This window comes from Drosophila obscura, unplaced genomic scaffold (genome assembly GCF_018151105.1).
Source record: "Drosophila obscura isolate BZ-5 IFL unplaced genomic scaffold, ASM1815110v1 contig_192, whole genome shotgun sequence".
Lineage (NCBI taxonomy): Eukaryota > Metazoa > Arthropoda > Insecta > Diptera > Drosophilidae > Drosophila > Drosophila obscura.
In genome coordinates, this window is record NW_024542781.1 from 1,469,082 (window position 1) to 1,486,099 (window position 17,018).

A 17,018-nucleotide genomic window follows, 5' to 3' on the forward strand; every position below is an offset into this window, starting at 1 on the left:
TCTCGCCTGGCTCTGAGACTGGAAAATTATCATAATGATGGCAGCAACATTTGCAAGAATAGGGCCGCATGATGGCATGATGCGCTTTGTCCGCAGCGTTGGCGCCATTGTTTTATCACTTTGGCGTCTCTGTCACAGGCGGATGGCCATTTGAGAGACAAAGGCAGCAGAAGATGTCGCGCTGCAAAATGCTCCAAGCCCAAGCCGAGCAGAGCCGATCGGCAGCGGCTGAGGAAACGGCAGCAACAACCACACGGCCAGCCACGGAGCAGCCTCCGTGGCCACGGCAAAAGTCTGCATGAACTTGAGCGCAGTCTAGTGACACCGATCGGTGGTTTTCGTATAAATACTGGACCTTTCGGTGATGCAAACGTCAGACACAGCTCAGTGGTCGAAGTCAAAGAACTAAATTCAAAATGCGTGCATTCATTGTAAGTATCCAGGACAGCCCGAAGGATTTCCAAGGATTACAGCGACGCTCCTCTCTCCCTAGGTTATGTGCTTGGTGGCAGTCGCCTGCGCCGATAAGCTCGGCTACAACTACCAGCCCGTGGGACACTCCAACTCCGGCCTGTCCTTCGCTCCTGGCAGCGGCAGCATTGGTGGTGGCAGCATTGGCGGTGGCAGCATCGGCGGTGGCAGCATTGGAGGAGGACTCCAGGGACTCGGAGGTGGTCTAGGAGGAGGTCTCGGAGGTGGCAGCATTGGCGGCGGCAGCCTTGGTGGTGGCTCCATCGGAGGAGGATCCCTCGGCGGTGGCAGCATCGGTGGTGGCAGCTTCGGTGGTCTGGGCAGCCTTGGCGGTCAGTCCGGCGAATCTCTCAGCGCTCCCGTCTCCTACAACGCCCCTGCCCCAGCTGCCGAGCTTGAGAAGGAGTTCTTCACCTTCACCGCCAACGAACAGGACTTCGATGAGCCCCAGGCTTTGGAACGCGTCTCCAGCTCTCTGAACAAGGCCCTGCGCGTCGTCTTCATCAAGGGACCCGAGAACCGTGGTCTGGAGAACGCTGCCCTGGCCCTGGCCAAGCAGGCTGCCCAGCAGGAGACCGCCATCTATGTCCTCAACAAGCAGGCTGATATTGGAGATTTGGCCAACAAGCTGAATGCCATCCGCAGCAACAACAACAACAAGCCCGAGGTGCACTTCGTCAAGTACCGCACTCCCGAGGATGCTGCCAACGCTCAGCGCGCCATCCAGGGTCAGTACGATCAGCTCGGTGGATCTTCCCAGGCCACCAACGGCGGTGTTGCTCCCGTCCTGAACTTCGCCTCCGCTGGTCCAGTGCGTCAGGCTACTGCCCAGAACCCCGACAACTCCTACCTGCCCACTTCGGTCTTCCGTCGCGTCTAAGTTGCTCGTTTGATTCTGAGATTCTGAATCGAAAACGCCAGCGATCTTTGACTGATTTTAAATCCTAGTTATTGTTGACTAATGAATAAATAAATTTCAATTTTTACATTTTAAACCAATGTATTTTAAACCTTATTGGTGGTTCTTCGATGCTGGGCAATGCCTCGTACAAACGATTTAAAGTGTAGTCAAGGGAATCCTTTGATTCAAATGGTTTACCATAGCAGCTGCATATTCTTCATATCAAAGCTGCAATTAATAAAAAATTTTCTGTTAAAGATGATTCAGAATGCATTTAAATCAAAGATCTATGGTTATGGTTAGATTCATTCTACACAAATCCAATTTAAAATATCTTTCTTAATGATCCCATCATATGGGCATTTCGTTGACGACGTCCACCGAGACCAAAATTTCATTAACTTTGATGTGAAAACTGTAGGAGGCCCAAGATTGATGTAAGCCACTGCCGCACTGCCGCACTGTTGATTGGTTGTTCTAAAACGATTCGCACGACTTTCTTTTATTCCGCTCAGTACTTTCCAAGACGCTCGTAATATCCGAAAGTGTCGGGCTCGATCCACGTCTCCGCCTCTTGACTTATGGATAGTTCTTACACGATGTATTAGATTATATTGGTATCTCCACTGTTTATATTCCACGACTTAGTGGAAGATACCAACGCGCGCTGCATATTATTTAAATTCTATTTCCCTACATAGTTACAGTGCTGTAAATATATTGCTACAAAACCTATTCAAATAAGCAAAATTTTATTTTTGTTTATTTCCTATAAGATTTTTGATATTATTGATTTTTGACTTATGAACCTAGTATTTTTGTCCCGTGCGAAAGAAATTTAAATTAAATTAAAAAAAAAAACGAATCATATTTTCTTTAAATTATATATAACCATTTTAAAGAGACATCAATTTATCAGAAATTCGCATCTGTTGCCTCAATTTAAATCTGCGTGTGATTTGATCGAATAGTGACGAATAGTGGCGCAAAATCGACCTTAACATGAGTTATATGGCAAATCAAGAGGTGCGTCATAATGGAAAAATAATTTTGAAAATCTTTCCTATTTTGACTACCACATGCAATGCGTACGTATGTCCCTTCGACGTCAGAGAAAGACCCATATGTTGATACATTTGGTGGAACTTGACCTCCTTGTCTTCAACAATCAATCTAAAGCTATCCACCGTCGAATTTTTGCACTGCAAATCTGTTAAAAAATTATATTACCCAATGAATTAATTACTCGAATGTAATTTAAATTAAAAACAAAACTCTATCAATTTTTATTCGAAAACAACCTATAACAAATGGATCTAATAGAAAGCTTTTTAGTGGCGCAGGCGATTGATGATGGAGGCGGGGAGGTAGTCGCTGATGGGCGCCTGAACCTGACCGGCACGGACTGGAGCAGGAGCACGGGAGGCAAAGTTCAGGGCTTTGGCTACTCCTCCGTTGATGGCTTGGGAGGTTCCACCCAGATTGTCGTACTGCGACTGAATGGCGCGCTGGGCGTTGGCAGCGTCTTCGGGAGTGCGGTACTTGACGAAGTGCACCTCGGGCTTCTGGTTGGCGTTCTGGCGGACGGCATTGAACTTGTTGGCCAGCTCGTTGATGTCCGTCTGCTTGTGCAGGACGTAAATGGCGGTCTGCTGCTCGGCGGCCTGCTTGGCCAGGGCGAGGACTGCGTTCTCGTAGCCGCGGTTCTCCGGTCCCTTGATGAAGATGACGCGCACACTCTTCTTAAGGGAGGCGTCGATCTTCCTCTGGGCATCGGGATCCTCAAAGTCAGCCTCGTTGGCGTAGAAGCTGTAGAACTCCTTGGTGACTCCGGCCTGGGGAGCGGCATTATAGCTGACTGGTCCTCCTAGTCCCTTGCTGACTCCGACAATGCCACCGCCAAGGCTGCCACCGCCAATGCTGCCAATTCCTTGAGTGGTTCCCTGTCCGTAGTTGTAGCCGGACAAGCGTCCGGCGCTGACGGCCGCCACAAAGCATAAAATGATAAATGCACGCATTCTGATGTTGACGTTGTCCTATCGCTGCCGAACTGTTCTAATAGAATGCGGGATGTATCTTTATTAACTAGCTTTTATACCGCCAACGCGTAGACGGTTAAAATTGGACCAGAAAATCTGGTCGAATTGAGCCGTCGCATATGGTCGGGTCGGAGCTGCGTTCCCGTCGCTTCTGGCGCTGCTGGCGGAAGACGACGCTCATCGATCTCCGAGCGCGAATCGTGAATGGCCATCGGGTTTTTGGAATGTTGTTAATCTGCTAACATAATTTCGCTCTTAACACATTTAACACATTGTTTTGAGCAGAGAGACAGCTTCAATCGCGCCGCCTTTTAGCCCGAAGGCGACCTGCACTCGGAGGTCCAATTCCAATTCCGAGTCCCATTCCGATGCCGATGCCGATGCCGAGTCCAGTCGCCGAGCTGATCCGAGCGGTGATTGGGTAGCCGTGATTCACCCATAATTGGCTTATAATTTATGCATAAGACAGAGATCGGCTCACGCAATACTAGTATGTGTTGAATATGTATACAGAACCGCTTATTTGTTAATGATTTCAACAAAAAAGTGATCGTCAGCTCAATAAAATTAATGATTAGATTTTTGTTTTTATGGCTAATCAGGTTTCGATCGAGCATAAATCTTCTCCGCTTTGTCTTCGTATGTGGGTTGCACTTGAGATTCCTTTCTAATTGTACCTGACACACGGCAGGGCCACGCTCGGAAACCAGGTCACCTAACTGTTGTTGGCAGCTCGGAGACCTTGAGCTGTCACCGGCAAGGAATTAGTCAAGCGACTAACTGGTCAAACGAAATTAATGCTTCCCCGGCGCCTAGGTGGGCGGAGATCCGCGAGTAATCTTGTAGCTAATTTGTTCGGATCGGACAGGAAAGGAATTAGTCAAAAGCGTTTAGCGGAAAGTGAATCTTTTACTTCTACGACGAAACCTGTCTATAGTCACTCGGAGTGACTATATTCTAGTTCAAACCAACCCAAACTATTTATAGCTTGGAGGGCATTGTCCATATTTAACGCATCCGTTTTGCAAACAAGATCACGATGCTGATTTTATTGTATCAACAAAATTCTGAGCCATCGGAAATCGGCCATAAAACGGCACTTAACCAAGCATTAAAAGAACACCTTTGTCTGAATTTTCGGGGTCAAATATAAATTTCAAATCTCAGATTTATTCGTGTAATTATGCATTAGTCAACAATTTGTAACAAGTAGAGTCGGTCGTGACGCTTCTTCAGTCGGTTCACACTTAAGCTAAGTCCTGGAATCCGTTTAGAAGCGCAGGCGACGGAAGACCGAAGTGGGCAGGTAGGAGTTGTCGGGGTTCTGGGCAGTAGCCTGACGCACTGGACCAGCGGAGGCGAAGTTCAGGGCTGGGGCCACACCACCATCGGTGGCCTGGGAAGATCCACCGAGCTGATCGTACTGCGACTGGATGGCGCGCTGTGCGTTGGCAGCGTCCTCGGGTGTGCGGTACTTGACGAAGTGCACCTCGGGCTTGTTGTTGGAGTTGCTGCGGATGGAGTTCAGCTTGTTGGCCAGATCTCCGATATCAGCCTGCTTGTTCAGGACGTAGATGGCGGTCTCCTGCTGGGCAGCCTGCTTGGCCAGGGCCAGGGCAGCGTTCTCCAGGCCACGGTTCTCGGGTCCCTTGATGAAGACGACGCGCAGACCCTTGTTGACTGAGCCGGAAACGCGCTCCAATTCCTGGGGCTCATCGAAGTCCTGTTCGTTGGCAGAGAAGGTGAAGAACTCCTTCTCGAGCTCTGCAGTTGGGGCAGGGGCGTTGTAGGAGACGGGAGCGCTCAGAGAATCGCCAGACAGACCACCGAGGCCGCCCAGACCGGAACCGCCTCCAATGATGCCACCGCCGATGGAACCACCACCAAGGCTGCCGCCGCCAATGCTGCCACCTCCGAGACCACCTCCAATGCTGCCACCGCCAATGCTGCCACCACCAATGCTGCCGCTGCCAGGAGCGAAGGACAGGCCGGAGTTGGAGTGTCCCACGGGCTGGTAGTTGTAGCCGAGCTTATCGGCGCAGGCGACTGCCACCAAACACAAGACCTGTAGCACAGCGGAGAAGAAGAAGAAGTAGGAGAAGGTAAGGGTTATCCATGGTTATCCTGGCGATGTGGCGTCTGTGGAACTTACGATGAATGCGCGCATCTTTCTGCTTCTTTTTTGGTTCTTTCAATTCGAGATATGAACTGCTTCTGTGTTTGGATGGGAGCGATCTTTATTATTTATACAAATCCATCTTCGAGGCTGATAAAGACAAAGATACCGCCGCGGCGTCGTCGCTGCACGGAGATCGCTTTGATGCCACTGTGTTTTGCCGCCTACAAAGGTTTTTGCCTCTTTGGTTTTATGGTCGCAATGGAATTTTTGTTGCGTTCGGATGGGCAGCTGCTTGGAATGGCGCTGCGATTGGACAGCGACAGCTCTGGTGGCTTTGGGTTATTCAAATATTCGAGTTTTTATTCAATAATTTTACAAGAATTAATATTAAATTATAAAATTAATATGTCGCGAGCACATCGGAATGAGTTTATCATGCAGATGGGTCATAATTATGTATTATATAAAATAAATATCTCTCTCTCTCTCAAATTCTTCGGCAAGGCTATTCGGCTTGTTTTATGTAGGACAACTGCAATTGGTTTTCCCGATAGACCGACAGCGGTCAATCGTTTAGTTATCATAATCGATGTCGACACATCTTTATGGTTTTGATTTATGGGCATGACACAAGCCCCATAATTAGAGGTGCATCTAATGAGGTGTTTAAGATGCCGCCTCTCTGATTTATCTATTGAATCATGCAGCTATTTTTAGTGCGAGATTCATATAAACTTTGAACGATATTGCTTTGGCTTAATATTATATTATTATTTTAGATCATCGACCTCCAAGGACAATCGAATACTAAAATATTGCGAGTCGGAAGAACTTATACTCTTTTCCTTATTATTATACTCAATGCTCATGAATAGGAATTTATATAGAACACAGCTATAGATATGAACCATTATTTATATTTAAAAAGAATGGGCAGCTCATACGTTTCAGAATTCAATGTGCTAAATTGCGCCAGATTGTTTGAGCTGTAAGGCGGTTGGTATTAGTAGGCTAGAAATAAGAATCCAACTGATATATCAGAAACGGTAAGCAAATCTCATATGGTAAATGTTCGATATTCGAGCCTATGCTCCTAAAGTCGCGGAACAAATATCCCTTACGGGCAGCGATTTATCAAGAATTTACGTGCAGAAATTATTTGTCAATTTCAAAGGAGCCAATTCGTAATTTTCGGGAGTTTTTGTTGGCGCGATTTTGAACAACAAAATTGTGTTTCTGAACGAGGAGGAGGATAATGATGAGGGGCTAAAAGGTAAATATAAAAAAGTGTCCAAATTTTGACATTTTATTCAAAAGCACACCTGATTTTCTACATACAATTTTTTATGGAAAAAAAAAAATCTGAGATTCCATTGCAATGTGTCCGACCGCCACATAATTTCTGCACGTAAATTCTTGATAAATCGCTGTCCGACATCGTTTTTGTTTTGTTTTTCTTTTAGCATAGGCCTGTATATATGTAATATTTACCTTCATTTTCTAAGTAATTATCCAAAACTGTGTAAATTTGTATTTCGTTTTTATTTAATTTTATATTTATCAATAAGTTTCAACAATAATTCTTTAACAAGGACCAGAAATAGTTTCGATTGCTCGAAACCATTCAGCAACACGATGCTTAATAGCGCAGGCGACGGAAGACCGAAGAGGGCAGGTAGGAGTTGTCGGGGTTCTGGGCAGTAGCCTGACGCACTGGACCAGCGGAGGCGAAGTTCAGGGCCGGGGCCACACCACCATCGGTGGCCTGGGAGGTTCCACCCAACTGATCGTACTGACCCTGGATGGCGCGCTGAGCGTTGGCAGCATCCTCGGGAGTGCGGTACTTGACGAAGTGCACCTCGGGCTTGTTGTTGGAGTTGCTGCGGATGGAGTTCAGCTTGTTGGCCAGAGCTCCGATATCGGCCTGCTTGTTCAGGACATAGATGGCGGTCTCCTGCTGGGCAGCCTGCTTGGCCAGGGCCAGGGCAGCGTTCTCCAGGCCACGGTTCTCGGGTCCCTTGATGAAGACGACGCGCAGGGCCTTGTTCAGAGAGCTAGAGACGCGTTCCAATTCCTGGGGCTCATCAAAGTCCTGTTCGTTGGCAGAGAAGGTGAAGAACTCCTTCTCGAGCTCGGCAGTTGGGGCGGGGGCGTTGTAGGAGACGGGAGCGCTCAGAGAATCGCCAGACAGACCACCGAGGCCGCCCAGACCGGAATCGCCACCAATGATGCCACCGCCGAGGGATCCTCCTCCGATGGAACCACCACCAAGGCTACCGCCGCCAATGCTGCCTCCTCCCAGACCACCTCCGAGTCCTTGGAGTCCACCGCCAATGCTGCCACCGCCAATGCTACCACCACCAATGCTGCCGCTGCCAGGAGCGAAGGACAGGCCGGAGTTGGAGTGTCCCACGGGCTGGTAGTTGTAGCCGAGCTTATCGGCGCAGGTGACTGCGATCAGGCACATAACCTATGGTAAGTAAGTTGTGGGCGAGAGTAATCCATTAGTAAGGGCTGTTGGGATGGAGCTGCAGCTGTTGCTGTCGCTGTCGCCGTCGCTGATCCTTCCGGAAACTTACAATAAAGGCACGCATCTTGGATTCTGCTGCTTAGGTTCTCTTGGTTTGGAGCACGGTTGGCTTCTGGCTGTCTCTGCGGCGGCGATTATTATTTATACAAATCTGTCTTCGAGGCTGTCAGCGCAGCTTCTCGAAGACAAAGCGATGACGCCGCTAAATGTTTTTTTCCGCCTACAAAGTAGGCAGCGCTCGCTCTCGGCCTTTGTGTGCGCTCGGACCAGAGCAATTCGGCTTTGCATAAATGTTATTATAAGGAAAATCGATAAAAATAAAAAAACATGAGCATAAAAATGCAATAACCGCACACAATGCGGCCAGCAGTCCAGCAGTGCGGAACATGGAATGCGACCGCCACAAGTATTACACAAGATCACGATCACGATCACATCAACTGGGCTTTGGGTTTACATCGTTTTTCGTCTTTATTCGTTTAAAAATGGGTACAACTGGGCATTATATACAACAACAATCGGGGCGGACCGGACTCCTCCTCAACTCCTTAACGGACACGCAGGCGACGCAAGATGTTGGCGGGCAGGTAGGAGTTGCTCACGGCACCGGGTGGCGAGTAGTTGCCACCGGACTGACGGGAAGGACCCGCTGGGGCCTGGGAAGCGAAGTTGATGGCATTGGCAATGCCTCCGTTGATGGACTGAGAGGATCCACCGAGGTTGTCATACTGTCCTTGGATGGCGCGCTGGGCGTTGGCAGCGTCCTCGGGAGTGCGGTACTTGACGAAGTGCACCTCGGGCTTGTTGTTGGCATTCTGGCGGACGGCATTCAGCTTGTTGGCCAGATCTCCAATGTCGGCCTGCTTGTTCAGGACATAGATGGCGGTCCTCTGCTCGGCAGCCTGCTTGGCCAGAGCCAGGGCAGCGTTCTCCAGACCACGGTTCTCAGGTCCCTTGATGAAGACCACACGGAGACCCTTGTTCACGGAGCCAGCAATCTTCTGGTCGGCCAGAGGATCTTCGAAATCGTTCTCATCGGCCTCGAAGGTGTAGTATTCCTTGTTCAGCTCGCTGGAGGGCGCGTAGTTGTTCCTCTGGCTGCTGGGAGCGGCATCGTACGAGCTGTCAGAGCCGCCGGAGTAGCTGGGAACGTTCTCGGAGGCGGAGCCAGTGTACTGTCCCGCACCGTAGTTGTACTGGGCGCATGCGGCGCCAATCAGGCAGAGAGCGATGAGGAAACGCATTGTCGAAGGTGGATTGAGGTGTAGTGAACAGGCAAAAGGCCAAGACTGAATCCTGAGACTGCGGCGCGCACCTTTTATACGGAAGAACCGCAGCGGGATTGGCGTTAGAACAATAGCCGAAATGATTCCCGACGGGTTCGCTTCATAACTCAACTAGTTTTTTATGCAAAGTGTTGCGCTTATGAAATGATTATGCAAAACTATCTAATTCCTTAATAGAGCCGATCCAGTCGGCCACTCGAGCCCAGACTTTCTGTCCAAATGCAGAGGCGCTTTAGGAGGACCGGTTACCGGCGCCAGGTTTGGTTCTATTCTTGGCCGATCTGAAACAGATTGGAATTCGCAGTGCTGGGAAAATGCTGCAAAAACTATCGAACTCGTTTCGAAAAAGTAAGAGCCGGCAATAAATGTTCTCGCAGTCGTTAAATCCGACAAACAATGCGTTGCATTCTAGGAGTTCCGCCTACAAGTCCATAAAACTAATCTATGGATATGCTGATTCCATTGATAGTTTATGAATCTCTGCCTCGCCTCGCCACGAATCGAAAGTGAGTTGGAATTCGAACAAGTTTCTTGCTCAAAGTACAACGTCAAGAAGAATGCTGTCGGAAGAGCTCTTTGAACTCGCCAGTTGGCCACGTATGTAGCGGGGAACTGGTTTCAGTTCGGCTGGGGAATTCCACACTAGTCCTCTACATAAGTCCCATCAATATCAACTTGCGTCAGTGGGGAAACCGATCTCATTTCGATCCGAATGGGACGAAAAGTCAGATTACATCATTGTTATGGCTGAGTTTCGTCTCCAAAGCACAATGGTCTATTTTTAAGGGAACCATGTCAGAATTGACATCACCCCGATTATATTTTATGATAATATTTAATGATTTCCAATCTTATTAAGTCATCTTAAATATACACAAAAAGAGCAATACATTTTATCGGAGCTTCAACTTTATGGCAAGATGTTTTTTTAAAGCATATGTTTAGGAGTCATTCAATCGTTTCATTCAGACAGAATTGATCTTTAACTTTTGTTTGGTTTGTGGCTGTGCACAAAGCTGGGCCAAAATTTTACCCAACGAATTTTGTTTTCTTTTTTTAAGCGGACATACCTGTACTCTGTTCTTTGTTAGTTTTTTTTTTTTCAAATTTGTATACCCGTACTCAAAAAGAGTTAAGGGGTATATTAGAGTTGTGGTAAAAGTGGATGTGTGTAACGCAGGAAAGGAATCTTTTCCGATTTTAAAAGTAAAATCGTAGTATCGTAGAGAATGGCCATATATATCCGATTGCCGAATCTGAATCAGATCGGATCATTATTATAGCCAGAATGAAGAAAATAATTTTCAGTTGCTTCCTCACCTCCTCCAGCGCTGCTGACGCTACTCATTATTTTTCTCGCTCGAACACACTAAACTGCCGTCTGCGAGAATTTCGCCAAGAAAAAAGATTCAGAACCTATACCAAAGATGTATAAGTCTACTGTTCTAGATGGTAAAATAAACATGTTAGATGTAGATGACAGATGTAGCAGTAAAATATTTTAAAATTCTGCATAAATCATAAGCTTATTGAAACCTAGAAACTAGTTCATATTAATAATAAGGTATTTTAATTATTTATTTGTATCCACTGTCAATGAAGTTTTTTAACGATTAGCACTGTGGGTAAAAACCCGATTTTGGTGCATAAACCTATTTATATTTTTAATTAATTTTTTGGAATGACCCATATTAATCGAATCTATGCAAAATCCCGCCTTCTAACCAATCGATTGGTGAAAATGGGGAAGTTCAGCTAAGGTTAAATTCAAAAACAAATTTTTTTCGCTCAACCTACTGTGCACATTTCAACAGAAAACAGCATAGAATATTAGGTGAGACAACTCCAATTTCAACGAAATTTTAATAGCTAAACACTTTTGTTTTCCCCCAAATTTTTATTAAATGTGAAGTGTTTCCATTCGTATCCTAAGACTCGGCTCATATATCAGAAGAAAAAATGAATTTATGATTTCTTTGAAATTTTTATTTATTTAAACAACTAAGCAACAAATCAACAAGTTTCAGATTCCGTCTTAGAAACGGTAACGGCGGAAAATGTTGGCGGGCAAGTAGCTGGCGCCTGGAGCGCTGGCAGAGCCACCAATATTCTCTTGCGCGGGCGCTGGCTGCGAGGCGAAGTTCAGGGAGGATGCGACACCACCGTCATGGGCCTGGGAGGATCCTCCAAGCTGATCGTACTGTCCCTGGATGGCCTTCTGGGCGTTGGCAGCGTCCTCGGGTGTGCGGTACTTGACGAAGTGCACCTCGGGCTTGTTGTTGGAGTTGCTGCGGATGGAGTTCAGCTTGTTGGCCAGATCTCCGATATCGGCCTGCTTGTTGAGGACATAGATGGCGGTCTCCTGCTGGGCAGCCTGCTTGGCCAGGGCCAGGGCAGCGTTCTCCAGGCCACGGTTCTCGGGTCCCTTGATGAAGACGACGCGCAGGGCCTTGTTCAGGGCACTGGACACCTGCTCGGAGGCAGCTGGATCGTAGAAATCACCCTCGTCGGCGGTGTAGGTGAAGAACTCCTTCTCCAGCTCAGCCTGGGGAGCGGCGTAGTTGGGGGAACCAGATGAAGAGGCTCCAACGGGTCCGTCGATGGGTGCAGCGGGTCCAGCGGCAAAGCTGGGGGCCTCGTTGCTGGCCAGGCCCGAGGGCTGGAAGCTGCTCAATCCCGGAAGGTTGGAAGCTGCTCAATCCCGATGGCTGGAAGCTGGGTCCCGCTGCAAAGCTGGGCGCCTCGTTGCTGGCCAGGCCCGAGGGCTGGAAGCTGAGTCCGGAGGGGGAGTGGGCCACGGGCTGGTAGTTGTAGCCCAGTTTGTCGGCGCTGGCCAGGGCCACGAGGCAAAGGACGATGAAGGCACGCATTGTGACTTGTGGAGTGCGACTGGTGATTTGGTGGATTGGAGAGATGATTTGTAACTGCCTTAGTTGGGGGCACTCTGCGCTTTTATAAGTGCAAGATTCAGTTCTTCGATTTGGCAAAGTCTGCGACGGGGGGCGACCAGTCGACTGCATCGTGAACATATATGAATTATGAACAGTCAACATTTGCTTTAAAAATGCATAAATAATCTGCTTAAGATACGTTTTCTTTATTATATTTATATTTATTTGTATTTTATGATTTGTCACGCTGCCGTTTGGCTGCTGCGGCTGCAGATCTTTGCATAGCTCTGCGACATGAAACCATGTTTCGTGGAAGGCTCAATGCAAATTAGCTGATGGCCAGAACTGGGGATCAGAGTCTGGGCTGTGATTCCGATTCCGATTGCCAATTCAGATGGCGCCAAGTAATTTATTAATACGAATAGTCCAATTATCAGATTGTCTTATTTGTCTTTCGGTGACAAGTCGCTGCAGTGCAGTTGTTAATTAGAGGCTAGGCAGCATTAAAAGATGGCGGCTATATTTAGCGATGAAGTCGGAGTCGCACTTCCGGCGCAGACCAGCGCCGACGAGCGCAGACTGCGGAAGGTCGCCTCCACCCGCAACATTTGCATAAATCTGAGCATACAAATGGACAAAAAAACACAAAGCGAACAAAGACGCTGAAAAAGGCAATAATAATTTCGCGAATCGTTAAAATATTTATTTTTGGCTGCGAAAAAACGCGACTAGGCGCGCCTCATTTGCATGTGAAACGGTCTGCCAAACGTTTTGTTTGCTCGCGGACCAATTGTGGGCGACACTTGTCATTCCCGGCTGGCCCCCCCGTGGCAAGGGGTGCGATGCGGAGCCATCCCATACCCGTGTAGGTGAGTAAGAGGCAATGAAATTGACCCGAATCGGTTTTACGATGCGTTCGCCACACCGCCAAGTGGTTCGATTTTATTGATTTTAACGATAAGGCTATGGTGTTAGAAGTCCATTTTGGCAAGGTTGAGCCGCGAATAAGAATAACGAAAATTATTGATTAAAGCAGCACATAAGCATATTGAATTTAATATGAGTTTTATGGCGACAGCCATAGCCGTATACATATACATGGACATTGCCCCTTCCTGCCAAGCCACGGAGCCGACCGAGCAAGAACGACCGACCGACGGACCGACCCTCGCCAAGCAAAATAGCAGTGCAATCGAGTGGATCTCTTGCATATTTTAGCAGCCTGGGCTGTGGCTGGCTGCGGCTGTGTCGACCATAATTAGACCGCTTTATGCAAGAGCTTTTGCAAAAGAGTAAATGCCTCACATAGCCATCTGCATAAAAGCCAAAGAATCATCTGCCACCAGCATCACACGCCTCCACCCATCCGCCAGCTAAACATGCGTCAGTTCTCCCTCATCCTCTGCTTCTGCCTCGCCGCAGTGGCCAGCGCCGACAAACTGGGCTACAACTACCAGCCCGTGGCCCACTCCCCCTCCGGACTCAGCTTCCAGCCCTCGGGCCTGGCCAGCAACGAGGCGCCCAGCTTTGCAGCGGGACCCAGCGTCCAGCCATCGGGATTGAGCAGCTTCCAACCTTCCGGATTGAGCAGCTTCCAGCCCTCGGGCCTGGCCAGCAACGAGGCCCCCAGCTTTGCCGCTGGACCCGCTGCAGCGCTCGAAGGTCCCGTTGGAGCCTCTTCATCTGGTTCCCCCAACTACGCCGCTCCCCAGGCTGAGCTGGAGAAGGAGTTCTTCACCTACACCGCCGACGAGGGTGATTTCTACGATCCAGCTGCCTCCGAGCAGGTGTCCAGTGCCCTGAACAAGGCCCTGCGCGTCGTCTTCATCAAGGGACCCGAGAACCGTGGCCTGGAGAACGCTGCCCTGGCCCTGGCCAAGCAGGCTGCCCAGCAGGAGACCGCCATCTATGTCCTCAACAAGCAGGCCGATATCGGAGATCTGGCCAACAAGCTGAACTCCATCCGCAGCAACAACAACAACAAGCCCGAGGTGCACTTCGTCAAGTACCGCACACCCGAGGACGCTGCCAACGCCCAGAAGGCCATCCAGGGACAGTACGATCAGCTTGGAGGATCCTCCCAGTCCACCGATGGCGGTGTTGCTCCAGCCCTGAATTTCGCCTCGAGCGCTCCTGTTCCAGCTGCCGCTCCCGCAGGCGCTGGCATCGCCCAGGGCCCGTTCGTGCCCTCCGGCCTGCCCGAGGCCACTGCTCCAATCTCCTCCTATGTGCCCCCCGTGACGCCTGGTAGCAGCTACCTGCCCGCCAACATTCTGCGTCGCCTGCGATTCTAAGATCCCAGATCTAAGGTCCGGAGCCCACTCTTGGGCCGGCATTCCTTTGTTACTGTTTTGCTAATGTTACGAAAATAAATCTGTTTTGTTTGTTAAATCTAAATTGCCAAATAGTTTGCGGATCTGCTCAACGAACATTCCTAGACATGGAAATGACTCGGACTCGGACTCTGATTCGGAATCGAAATCGTATTTTATTTGCGAGTTTCGGAATTCAGTATCTTTTACGTATTCCGTGTTGTCGTGTTTTTGAACTCCATTCCGCAGTTTGGGCGGCTGGCAAACGAGTCCGACGGGTGCGGCGCTGAATTATGAGTCCGCCGTCTAGGCTGTTTATGAAAATTGCAAATGAGGAGCGGAAATAGTCGTAGTAGAACATGTTCTCTGCCAGCGTTTTGTATAATCCGGTGTATAACACACGGCTTATCGCCCATCTGCCTGCTACTTGGGGCCACCGCAAAGCCCAGCCCAAAGCGGAGCCCACGCATTCGGCAAATTGAATCTCTGCCGCTTTTGACAAATTGCATTAGACGGCAACCGACAGCTGACAATGGGCCCCAATGGCCAAGTCCATAGTGGTATGGCGGGGAGCAATTTAAAATTATTAAGCTGGAAAATTAGCCCAAAAGCATTGGTCAGAGGCAGTCTTACTTTCAATCATCGCGCGGGGCATCCAAGCGATTTGCATAACAAAATGAATGAACAAAGGGATCTGGCTACTGCACAGTCGAACAATTTGGAGCTTCTGCCGCCGCCCCAGCCCCAGCCCCAGCCCTTTGTGCCTCAACAACTGGGCTGCTCGCGCCCCTGATTTGCATAAAGATTCGTTGGATTGTAAGCTGCAAGTTCATCAAATTTTAATCAACACCGTAGCCGCCAACGCCACCGCCGCCAACGTCGCCACTTCTGCCGTCGCTGCTACTCGTACTGTTGTCGTTGTTGTGGCTTCTTGGGCTGTGACCAGGCCAAAATAGCCACCGCCAAACAAGAAGAAAAGAAAAACAGGTTGGCCCAAACAATGCGGACCTTATCGTGATCTCTAGCGTGATTGTCAAGCGCTTGTTCTGATTGACATCCGATGTATATAAATGGCCCACCGGCCACCTCCGACATCATTCTCAATCGAGAGCTCCAAGTAGAACATCAAAGATGCGCGCCTTCATCGTCCTGTGCCTCGTGGCAGTCGCCTGCGCCGACAAGCTCGGCTACAACTACCAGCCCGTGGGTCACTCCAACTCCGGCCTGTCCTTCGCTCCTGGCAGCGGCAGCATCGGCAGTGGTAGCATCGGCGGTGGTAGCATTGGAGGAGGACTCCAAGGACTAGGAGGAGGCCTAGGAGGTGGTCTAGGAGGCGGTCTAGGAGGCGGTCTAGGAGGCGGTCTAGGAGGCGGCAGCAACTTCGGCAGCCTGGACAGCGGTCTGGGCGGTGGCTCCAGTGGACTGTCTGGACTTGGTCTTGGCTCATCCGGTCTGGGCTCCTCCGGTCTGGGCTCCTCCGGTCTGGGCTCCTCCGGTCTTGGCGGTGGCATCAGTGGTCCCGTCAGCTACGAGGCTCCCGCTCCATCTGCCGAGCTCAACAAGGAATTCTTCACCTTCTCCGCCAACGAGGAGGACTTCGATGAGCCCCAGGAATTGGAACGCGTCTCCAGCTCTGTGAACAAGGGTCTGCGCGTCGTCTTCATCAAGGGACCCGAGAACCGTGGCCTGGAGAACGCTGCCCTGGCCCTGGCCAAGCAGGCTGCCCAGCAGGAGACCGCCATCTATGTCCTCAACAAGCAGGCCGATATCGGAGATCTGGCCAACAAGCTGAATGCCATCCGCAGCAACTCCAACAACAAGCCCGAGGTGCACTTCGTCAAGTACCGCACACCCGAGGACGCTGCCAACGCACAGCGCGCCATTCAGTCGCAGTACGATCAGTTGGGTGGATCCTCCCAGGCCCATGATGGTGGTGTGGCCAACGCCCTGAACTTCGCCTCCGCTGGTCCAGTGCGTCAGGCTACTGCCCAGATCCCCGAGAACTCGTACCTGCCCTCGTCGGTGCTGCGTCGCCTGCGCTTCCGTTACTAGGAGGCCATAGGAGGCCATAGCCATGGCTCCTCTGGAGCTCTTCCATCTGCCATTTGTTAACTGTTGTGTTATCTATTGATTTGTCGAACGCCCCAAATACAATTATATTTTAAACTGAAGCAATCGAGTGTTTTACTAGGTGTGGGACACGATATGAAGTTATCTCTGTCAAAAGTGAATGTCGATGGGTGGACGCAGATTACTCACTCGGAGCGGTTTGAAAAATTGCAGATTTCGTCGTTTATTACATGCCCTGAGTGGCAATAAAAATTCCAAAGCGCCGAATACAAGTGGAAATCAATATATAAATTTACATTTTTTTGTTTTCTTGCATGCAGGCAGGCAAAACAATCGACGAAATTTTTTTTATCATAATTAAAATGTTAATCTGCGTGAAGTAAAAGGTTAGACAAACTA

At 49.3% G+C, this 17,018-nt stretch overlaps 8 protein-coding genes across 9 annotated transcripts; 3 read left to right on the forward strand and 5 right to left on the reverse strand.

Moving 5' to 3' along the window:
* Positions 1 to 396: 396 nt before the first annotated feature.
* Positions 397 to 1,421, forward strand: LOC111067649 (glycine, alanine and asparagine-rich protein-like). Its single transcript, XM_022356871.2, has 2 exons — positions 397 to 431; positions 494 to 1,421. Exons 1-2 carry the CDS (start codon positions 417 to 419, stop codon positions 1,349 to 1,351), a joined length of 873 nt encoding a protein of 290 aa, XP_022212563.2. The 5' UTR covers positions 397 to 416; the 3' UTR covers positions 1,352 to 1,421.
* Positions 1,422 to 2,694: 1,273 nt separating this feature from the next.
* On the reverse strand, positions 2,695 to 3,412 carry LOC111067650. Its single transcript, XM_022356872.1, has one exon. The coding sequence runs from the start codon at positions 3,388 to 3,390 to the stop codon at positions 2,704 to 2,706; it is 687 nt and encodes a 228-aa protein (XP_022212564.1). The 5' UTR covers positions 3,391 to 3,412; the 3' UTR covers positions 2,695 to 2,703.
* A 1,196-nt stretch (positions 3,413 to 4,608) lies between these two features.
* Positions 4,609 to 5,801, reverse strand: LOC111067646 (glycine, alanine and asparagine-rich protein-like). 2 transcript variants are annotated; one of them, XM_041593628.1, is made up of 3 exons: positions 5,564 to 5,801; positions 5,335 to 5,476; positions 4,609 to 5,262 (listed from the first exon to the last, which is right to left on the reverse strand). In XM_041593628.1, the coding sequence occupies exons 1-3, from the start codon at positions 5,576 to 5,578 to the stop codon at positions 4,682 to 4,684; spliced, it is 738 nt and encodes a 245-aa protein (XP_041449562.1). In that variant the 5' UTR covers positions 5,579 to 5,801; the 3' UTR covers positions 4,609 to 4,681. The 2 variants fall into 2 exon arrangements, with proteins under 2 accessions (XP_041449562.1, XP_022212558.2); XM_022356866.2 differs by having other exon boundaries at positions 4,609 to 5,476.
* A 1,272-nt stretch (positions 5,802 to 7,073) lies between these two features.
* Positions 7,074 to 8,161, reverse strand: LOC111067645 (glycine, alanine and asparagine-rich protein-like). The gene is made up of 2 exons (XM_022356864.2): positions 8,110 to 8,161; positions 7,074 to 8,000 (listed from the first exon to the last, which is right to left on the reverse strand). The coding sequence occupies exons 1-2, from the start codon at positions 8,122 to 8,124 to the stop codon at positions 7,170 to 7,172; spliced, it is 846 nt and encodes a 281-aa protein (XP_022212556.2). The 5' UTR covers positions 8,125 to 8,161; the 3' UTR covers positions 7,074 to 7,169.
* Positions 8,162 to 8,578: 417 nt separating this feature from the next.
* On the reverse strand, positions 8,579 to 9,317 carry LOC111067647. Its single transcript, XM_022356868.2, has one exon. It carries the CDS (start codon positions 9,302 to 9,304, stop codon positions 8,609 to 8,611), a length of 696 nt encoding a protein of 231 aa, XP_022212560.1. The 5' UTR covers positions 9,305 to 9,317; the 3' UTR covers positions 8,579 to 8,608.
* A 2,064-nt stretch (positions 9,318 to 11,381) lies between these two features.
* Positions 11,382 to 12,216, reverse strand: LOC111067599. The gene is made up of 2 exons (XM_022356769.2): positions 12,073 to 12,216; positions 11,382 to 12,005 (listed from the first exon to the last, which is right to left on the reverse strand). The coding sequence occupies exons 1-2, from the start codon at positions 12,214 to 12,216 to the stop codon at positions 11,382 to 11,384; spliced, it is 768 nt and encodes a 255-aa protein (XP_022212461.2).
* Positions 12,217 to 13,616: 1,400 nt separating this feature from the next.
* On the forward strand, positions 13,617 to 14,531 carry LOC111081859. Its single transcript, XM_041593571.1, has 2 exons — positions 13,617 to 13,781; positions 13,860 to 14,531. The coding sequence occupies exons 1-2, from the start codon at positions 13,617 to 13,619 to the stop codon at positions 14,529 to 14,531; spliced, it is 837 nt and encodes a 278-aa protein (XP_041449505.1).
* A 1,149-nt stretch (positions 14,532 to 15,680) lies between these two features.
* LOC111081861 (keratin, type II cytoskeletal 1b) lies at positions 15,681 to 16,601 on the forward strand. The gene has a single exon (XM_022378015.2). The coding sequence runs from the start codon at positions 15,681 to 15,683 to the stop codon at positions 16,599 to 16,601; it is 921 nt and encodes a 306-aa protein (XP_022233707.2).
* The last annotated feature ends 417 nt before the right edge of the window (positions 16,602 to 17,018 follow it).

Bases quoted from the DNA above. Each gene is read 5' to 3' on its own strand.
- LOC111067650 (XM_022356872.1), bottom strand. From the start codon at position 3,390: ATGCGTGCATTTATCATTTTATGCTTTGTGGCGGCCGTCAGCGCCGGA.
- LOC111067599 (XM_022356769.2), bottom strand. From the start codon at position 12,216: ATGCGTGCCTTCATCGTCCTTTGCCTCGTGGCCCTGGCCAGCGCCGAC. The intron at 12,006-12,072 runs GCGGGACCCAGC...AGCAGCTTCCAG, and splicing joins ACGAGGCGCCCAGCTTTGCA to CCCTCGGGCCTGGCCAGCAA.
- LOC111067647 (XM_022356868.2), bottom strand. From the start codon at position 9,304: ATGCGTTTCCTCATCGCTCTCTGCCTGATTGGCGCCGCATGCGCCCAG.
- LOC111081859 (XM_041593571.1), top strand. From the start codon at position 13,617: ATGCGTCAGTTCTCCCTCATCCTCTGCTTCTGCCTCGCCGCAGTGGCC. The intron at 13,782-13,859 runs GTCCAGCCATCG...GCCAGCAACGAG, and splicing joins GCTTTGCAGCGGGACCCAGC to GCCCCCAGCTTTGCCGCTGG.
- LOC111081861 (XM_022378015.2), top strand. From the start codon at position 15,681: ATGCGCGCCTTCATCGTCCTGTGCCTCGTGGCAGTCGCCTGCGCCGAC.